This window comes from Mus pahari, chromosome 1 (assembly GCF_900095145.1).
Source record: "Mus pahari chromosome 1, PAHARI_EIJ_v1.1, whole genome shotgun sequence".
Taxonomy (NCBI): domain Eukaryota; kingdom Metazoa; phylum Chordata; class Mammalia; order Rodentia; family Muridae; genus Mus; species Mus pahari.
The window spans coordinates 22,208,993-22,217,649 of record NC_034590.1 but is presented as its reverse complement, the minus strand read 5'-3'; the positions used below and the strand labels follow the sequence as shown (position 1 = coordinate 22,217,649).

The 8,657-nt window shown below is 48.7% G+C and overlaps 1 protein-coding gene across 12 annotated transcripts in view; it reads right to left on the bottom strand.

Moving 5' to 3' along the window:
* The window catches only part of Nav2 (neuron navigator 2), a 643,327-nt gene that overhangs the window by 57,880 nt on the left and 576,790 nt on the right, over positions 1-8,657 (bottom strand). For all 12 annotated transcript variants that reach the window (XM_029533095.1, XM_029533102.1, XM_021221030.2 and 9 more), the window contains one exon: positions 472-763. In XM_029533095.1, the coding sequence (XP_029388955.1) occupies positions 472-763 (292 nt within the window). The remainder of the gene's footprint in view (positions 1-471; positions 764-8,657) is intronic.

Below are 8,657 nucleotides of genomic sequence, written 5' to 3'. Positions count from 1 at the left end.
GAGAGAGAGAGAGAGAGAGAGAAAGAAAGAAAGAAAGAAAGAAAGAAAGAAAGAAAGAAAGAAAGAAAGAAAGAGAGAGAAAGGAAAGGATAGATGGATGGATAGATAGATAGGACAGACAGATGATAGATATACAGATAGACAGACAGACAGACTGGTAGATTAGACAGATATAAATGATAGACAGGTAGATGATAGATGGTAACCAAAACAAAAAAGGGTGGTAGGAGGGGGTGATGGTGTTGTGGAACATATCTGAGATTATCCTCTGGTGTCCTCATGCATGTCCACACAGTATGTACTGGCATACTCACATTATTTGTGTGCACATACACCTCATACACACATACACATGCATACAGCTATGTCTACACACCACAAAAAACAGTTGTGAGCAAAACAGCCACCTGAAGAAGTTACATGTAATGTAAAGCCCCCACTAAAGTCATCATGATTTGGCCTCTCACTCACCAGTCCCTGGGGTCTTCAGTGTGCCCGTCGGAGCTGATGGCTTGGTCCTTGGCATGGTGATGCCCACCTCTGCCGTCATGCCTCTCCGCCATGAGCCTGTCTGTGAAAGAACTGGATTCTTCTTGCCAGACACACTTTTGTCCGACTCATCGGACATGTCTGAAGGATTCCGCCGCCACTTGGAGCCCGGCTCCATCTTCACGCCACTGTCTGAGCCTCCATCTGATTTCTTGATGTCGTCACCAGACCACAGGGAATTCCTCTCCACCTGCGAGTGTTTCTCAGTGTCAGTCTGTGGACAGGACACATGCTGAATTAGAGCTCACCCATGCACGCCAAGCCAACACAGGGACTACTTAAGGACTTTCAACACCTCAGACATCTGCTTACTTTGTGAGAAAGTCACGGCAACCTCTACTTTTTTTTCCCCTGTAAGGAAAGACTAATGGAGGAGGAAAAGAGAGCAAAGGGTCCGGGGGAAGAGCAGGTCAAGGGCCCCAGGGGGAAGGTAAGCAGAGTAGAGGGAGAGGTGATAAGAAAGGGGCCATCGACTCTGCCCCTTGCAGGCAGCCACCTCCAGCCCTGTCTGAATCCCCACCAGCACCAGTCTGTCCCCTTCCCTTTGTTCCCAATCTTCCTGTCATTCCACAGGCAGGGAGAACTTTGCATCCAACTCTGCAGACAGTCTAACACAGCCGAGAGGGAGCAAGCAAGCCTGCAAACTCTTCTGACCTGGGAAACAGTCAACTGGCAACAGCAACTGGGCTCACTCCCACCCAGCTTCGTCTCTGAGCTTTTGCTCCCCACGATGCTGATGCCTGCTGATGCCGGCTGGCCGGCGTTCTCAGGCGAGTAAGATAATTAGACAACTCTCTTTGGAAGAGCCTGACCTGCTGGCCATGAAGCCCAGGAAGAGATAGGAGTATGCAGTTAATGAACTGCAGGGCCGAAGGACACAAAGGGAGCTGAATGCTCTGGGGCCTGGGGGGGGGGGGTTGGAGGCTGGGGGGAGGGGACTGGAAGGGAGAAGCTTTGTATGAACAAGAAAGGGGAAGTAAGTCGGCAGTGCTTCTGGGTTGGAGAAACAAACCCCCTATATGAGCTGCCTAGAAGGGGCCAGGCAGGCGAGGCGAGAAATGCACTTGAACTGGGCAAGACCTGGCCTGAGGCCATGCTACCCAATAGGACAAACTCCTTCCTACAGAGGGCTGAGTGGAAGAGAGCCCAGCGTAGACAGGAAGCCCCTGTTCAACCTCCATCCATTATAGCCTCCTGTAGGTGCTTGCACTTGCTTGACCCTTCCTAAACCACACATCGAGCTGCAGCTATGTACAAAGGACCAGAGATGGGACGTGAGGAAGGAACAACTAAAACACACTCAGCCATGTGAGGGGCAGAGGGAAGGTCCCATATCTGTGTGCAGAGCACATATGCACTAAGGTGTGGGAACCACGGAATTCATAGCTACTACATACACACTGCAGGCTATGACATGGGCACCGGCTGGTCAAAGCCAGTCAGGAGATATACAATGCTACTGTCTTTTTTTTTTTTTTTTTCCGAGACAGGGCTTCTCTGTGTAGCCCTTGGCTGTCCTGGAACTCACTCTGTAGACCAGGCTGGCCTCTAACTCAAGAAATCCCCCTGCCTCTGCCTCCCAAGTGCTGGGATTAAAGGTGTGCGCCACCACACCCGGCTCTACCATCTTCTTAATTTGAAAGCTGACCTCAGCCTGGTTTCCTTCTTCCAGATCCTTCTGACACGCACTGAACCAAAATGAACTCAATGCCCACAGTTTGCCAGGCATCGCGTAGGGTCTCAGGACCTGGAAGATTAGTCTCCATGCTTTGTGGGACTGGCAATCATTGAGAGAAGCAACCATGGGATGCAAAGACATAATAAAATGCACAGCTGTGAATGTGATGGACACCGTAAGAGAAGGGGGAGCGGCCTTGGAGAGATACAGACATTGACCTAGTTTAGACTGCAAGGATGATGTGGGAAGCAGTGGCCAGACAGAAACTTCTAGAAGGACCCTAAAGAATGAGACAAATTTAGTATGAGGAGCATCTAGAGAGGACCATGCCAGTGAGCAGAAACTGCATGTGCAAAGGCCTGAGGCAGGAAGAAGAGACTCTGGAAGCATCCATCTAACCATCTAATATTTCTCACGTACCACCATGAGCCAGAGGAGCAGTCTGTTCTGTGAATACTTCAAAGACAATTCAAAGCCTCTGCCTCATGGACCTTACATGTGAACATGTCCCAACACATATAAAAATGTTCTAAGATGCACTGAGGCTGTAGCACCTTTTACAGACTGAACCACTGCGCTGTTTGTGTTTCCATGCCCATAGACCTCTCTTCCACATTACACTGTTAAGCAGTTAGTTAACAGCGGCACTGAAACCTACAGCTCACTGTGTGCTCCAGGGCTCCAGGTGCAAGCTAACATGCTTTGCTTTGTTTTGTTAAATATGTGCACCAGGGGCCTGTGAGATTGTTGGACAGGGAAAGGTACTAGTGGCTCAAGTTCAACTCCTGCAACCCACGTAAAGGTGGAAGACAACGGCTCCACAAAGCTGTGCTGACGCTTGCCATGGGATAAGCACACACACAGAGAATAAAATAACACTTTTCTTTTTGAGGCAGGGTCTCACAATGTAGCCCTGGTTGGCCTCTCCATGAAGAACGGGCTGGCCTCAGCCTCATAGAGATTTACCTATCTCTGCATCCCCAAGTGGGAGAAATAAAAATGTGTACCACCACTGTCTGGTTACGATAAATATGTGTGCGTATATGTATGTATGTATATGTGTGTATGTGTATATATACACATGCATATATATACATATACATACATATATATTTTAGAAAATATACATCAGGCTGGGGATATAGCTCAGCCTACTGTGTGCTTGCCTAGCATGCATGATGCCTGCATTCCCCATCACTAATGCTACAGAAATCCAACACAGTGGCACGTGTCTGTAATCTCAAGGTTCTGGACACAGAGACAGATGGATCAGAAGTCATCATTGAGTTTGAGGTCAGCCTGGGCTACATGAAACCCTGGGGATTGAGACAGAGACACAGATACATAAGAGAGACAGGGACAGGTGGGGAGACGGGGACAGAGACAAAAAGAAAGAGAATATAATTCAATTTATTTCTCAGCAAAAACTCACTAGGAAATAACAGAATCCTGAGGTCTTAGTAGAAAAGAAACTTGCCCAAACTCATATAGTGAGGAAGGCATTATATGGCAACTAGTCCAGTTGCCAAGCTAACGATTTAACCACTGCAGTACTGTGTAAATTTTGACTACAAGCCAAACAGATACCTTCTACATGACTCCGGTTACCTACTAAAGATACCTACACCTAGCAGATTCTCCTACAGACATTCTGGCTGTTTCAAGCCCAGGCATAGAGTAGGCTTAGCCTGGCCTCCAACTACCCATCACACCCGAAAACTTGGTGCAGGGTGAGAGCTCTTCCAACGGTCTTCTGCAGCTGGGTATCTGCCTGGGACATCTTGACAGGCTAGCACTCACACATCCTTAACAAATCCTCCCTGAGCCATGTGTGACCACTGGTGGTATCTCTTGGAAGTTAAAATGGATGGACTCTGTTTTTCTGTTCCCAGAGCTTGCAACAGGAAGGCCAAGCAGGTCAGCACACTGGTGGGCCTAACTCCCACCGGAGCTTTTCTTACCAGCTCTTTTGGAAGTCGCCTTGGTCATCAACAGGCAAGTCGGGGGCAGGGGTGGGGGTGGGGCGAATAAGCCAGAATGGACCTTGGAGTAACGGGCCATGTTCCCGGAAAGGGAAGTCTGCACCAAAAGAATAAGGACACTGGCTTTGTAGCCCAGTGGGCTTGAATTCCAGCACTGGCTGCTGTCATTCATTGCTGTGTGAGATCTTGCGTTCCCTCCCATCTCCAAAACTGTTACACTGGCTGTCAAGCAGGTTGGAATTAAATAGACCATTGAATAGAGAGTCAGTGGTGAACTTAAGATCTAAGTATGGAGGAATTTCATAAACAGTGGCTCTCTCACCAAACTCCCCAGCTCTGAGCATCCCGGCACCCTGCTGTGTCTTTATCATTTACCCCATATCTCTGTCTTGCAGAAGCTGAACAGGGGTTTTAGCTGCTCAAGCCTCTAGACACTGAATCCCTTTGCGGGCCTAGATGCTGCAGGGGCTTTAAGTTGGAGCCCAGACAAATGTAAAGAATTACAGCAACGTCACCTGCAACTTGTGTCCCCAGACATTATGACTCTCAAACACTTTCAGCTCACCCCCTGAGGTTGCACTGTTATTCCTACTGGTAACAGCCCCATGAAAGCACAGGTCTGAGAAGTAACAGCCCGGAGTCAGAAGCAGTGGCTCCGAGGCAGGTTGGTATGTAGCAGCCTGCCTGTCTCCAGCTAAGTTGAACCTGCCATCCTGATAGCCTGGTGACCAGAGGACGCTGGGACACACAAGACAGCCACCCCGGCTACATCAGCCATATCTTCGTTGCCTTTAGAGATAAATAAATAAACAAACTGACAGTTGTATGGTTTTGTGTGTGTGTGTTTTTAACCCACTCTGAATTTTGTTGCAAAACAACAACAAAAACTTTAGGCACTAAAATCAAAGATGATGTTGGCATAGGCAGCTCACCACCCCTAGGACCTGGATTAGTGCCTCCCACAAAGTGTGGAAGACTGAGTGGCCATGGACCTAATGTATAGATGAATGCACAGCGGGCATATGTGTGCTTGTTAAAACTCTGTGCACCAACACAGTGCCTGGAGACCAAGATGCTGCAGAACGGAAGGCAGACAGCTCTGGAACTACAAGCAAAACACACAACAGTGTGCTATCCTTACAGATGCAAGAGGGAGACAGAGAAAAGGGGCAGTTAAGTTGCAGAGAGATAAGAGGGACCTCTGAGCAGCTCAGCACCTCAGGCTCTGGGAAAAGCAGGCCCAGAATTGGCCCACTGCTGACATACCTCCCATGCAGGTCTAGCGGCTATTATTTTGTGGATGAGACGACAAAGGCTCATCCTTTGGATCTGACTGGACCATCCCAGGATGTCACACAGTGAAAAACTCAACCCCAGAACACGTGACTTCAATGTCACCCTCCTCTCTGATGCCACTCTTGGACTCACCAGCTCTCCTAGAAGTCATGCGGAGGGGCTCGGGTCTCACTCAGAGGACTTTTGTCTCTAACACTGAGCCATGAGTGCAGGGGATCAGGATACCCATACACAGGCCAGGAAAACCTTGTGGAGCATCTTCAATGTCTCTCAGTGTCTCAGAGGAGACAGAGTCCCCTGAAGGAAGGTTTGCTCCCCCAGTGATCTGCACCTCCTCTGCCTTCTCCTCTTTTCCATCAGCACTCCAGGTTTCTCCTTGCGCTTTCCAGAAAAAGAAAATTCCCTTCTCCAGGCAGGCAGTGTTCCCCGGGGGAATGCCAAGCCCTCTCTTGCCTTGTGTGTCCTGAGTGTAGCCCACTCACTCGCCCAGGGTAAAGCATTGTGTGACAAGAGCCCCGATGCACGCACCAAGGAGTGGGAGGGTGCGGGCGCATCTCCCGAGCTCCATCCACTCAAAGAGGGGTAATGGCCCTTAGCATCCCTGCCAGCCTGTGGGGGAGGAGGCGGCGCAAGGCCGCTGGAATGTGGAATCTAATATTTTGAGATGCTCCCTGGACAGGAACAAAGAGAATGTCACGAAAAGTCCATTTAGGAGCATCCTGACAACAGGCATTTCGGAACCCTCTGCTGTAGCCAGCGTTTCTGCTACCCAGACCGACTTCAGCTTGCAATTTAATGTTTTAAACTTGGGTAGCTCTGTAAGAGAACGAATAATAGGCCCACTGAATAGTGAACCCTTCGTATCGCATAACATTACTTCTGATCTTGTCTAAGATATCTGTGTAGTGGCCTTTACACTTCGCCCTGTGACACCTGTGAGGAGAGAGAAAAGTGCTGCTCAAAAGGGAAGGTCTTCGCCTGCACCAAGCTCAGATAGTTGGCATCAGGACCGTCTGCAGACCAACATCAGCCTGTGGGAAGGAAGCAGGCAGGAGAGTTTTCTGACTGGTGTCCCAGGTCCCCCTGCGTCCCTTCAGACGTTTAGTAGCAGGAACCTAGGCTGGCTAAATGTTCCTAACTTGTGTCTAAACACCAGTCGGTGATCGTTCTCAGCGAGTATGGCTTCGAGTTTGTTTTTAAGATACAATTATTTATTTAGGTGCTGTGTGTACTCCAAGAGTGTGCATGTGTAATTCTGAGGCAAGGTTTCATATATCCTATCGCCCCGGCTGCCCTGAAACTCATTATGTAGCCAAGGCTGATGCTGTGGATCCTCCTGTCTCCGTCTCCCAAGGGCTAAGATTACAAACGCAGGTCACCACTCACTATTTATGTGGTGTTGCTGGGGATCCAACGCAGGGTTTTGTATGGGTCAGGAGAGCAGTCTACCAATTGATGTGCACTCTGTAGATGCCATATTGTTTTTTTAAAAAGTTTTCTTTTTAGTGTGTGTGTACTCGCACGCATATAAGTGCTTGTGAGTATATAACCTAGAAGAGGGTGCAGAGTCCCCTGCAATTAAGACTTAGAGGTAGTATGAGTCACACAACACGGGTGCTGGGACCTGAACTTGGGTTCTCTCTAAGAGTCACATGTGTTCTTAGCTACTAAGCCATCTCTCAGCCTCCTAAGCGTCCTTACTCTTGTGATAAGGTACAGAATCTTATGTGCACAGCTTGAAAAATTCTAGAAAATCAGCATACTCATACGACTACCACCAGGATCAGGATACAAAGTGCTTCCCCCAAAATCTTAGTGCCCACTGTTTATTGTCTGGGTAACAACACACACACTCACACACACACACACACACACACACACACACACACACACACTGCAATTTTGGGCTAAAATGTGAGTGCAAGATATAACAGGTAATCCCAAAAGCAATGCCTAAAACATGTGCCCAGGTAGTCTGCAGCTACGTTTCTGCAGGACAGAATTAACCCCCACACTGCCAACACAACTTTTCTTTAGCCCTACCCTCAAAGAAGAGACGAGACTCCTTTGAAAAAGAGGCTTCCAGCATGGCCTCTACTTGTACAGAATAAAAAGCAATGGAGGAAGAAGAGGCTGTGGGAGAATGGGAGAGAAGAGAGAGGGCAGGTCTGGTAAATTAGGGGGCCACCTCAGCAGTTCCCCTGAAACATCAGGCCCCACTAGAGGGAGGAGCCAAATGGTTCACCCATGCCAGAACTGCCACAGCTGACCTTGTGCTGGCAGCCATGAGGATACCATACTTGGCCTGCAATAAAATGGGCTGACAGAGTCCAGTCCAGGCTCCCAGGAATACAGTGAGTCCTTATGAACTGAACTGTGTCTGAAATGTAAAATCCTGGGGTAATACAGCTGGCTGGTGGGTCACCTGTACAGAAAAACTTGTTCCTGCAAAGAAATAGCGTCTGACCCCCGGGAGCTAGGTCTATGTTTTCATGTGCAGAATACAACTCTTAAAAAAAAAAATTAAAGCTAGATGTGGCAGTGGATACATGAGAGCTCAATACTTCTGAGGCAGAGGCAAGAGGATTCTCTAGGCCAACCTGGATCCCATTAAAACTTTCTCAAAAACTGAACAAAAATCGAAGCTGCGGGTCTCAGGGTTTCTGGTAGAGCAGCGTTGAGAGGGTGGAGCCGCACATCTTGCACGTGAGCACAAGCCAATGTGAAAGGCGCAGTGCTAGAACACCTGCAAGCTTCTTTGAGGGTGGGGCGGGGTGGGGGGTGAGGGGGAGGTGGTGAGGGGGGGGCTGGATTCCTGCGCATGCGTAGATGGGGCCTGTGCATGCGTAGAAGCCTGGGGGCGCTGGCCACTCTGCACATGAGTATTATCTCTGTTTAGTGGAAGATGCTCTTGCTACGTGTTTGCTGGGTTTGTCTTTTATTCCTTCCTTCCTTTTCCTCCGAGACAGTGTCTCTCTATGTGTTGGGATTAAAGCCTTGAGCCTCCACCACTGACGATGACGACGACGACAATGACGATGAGCTTACAAGTTTTCCCTGGCGAGTTTCTAGGTGTTTTGACTCAAATGATCTAAACTTTTAGAGTGTTTTGTTTTCTTTTTGCTTTTTCTTTCTTTTTTTTTTTTTTTTTT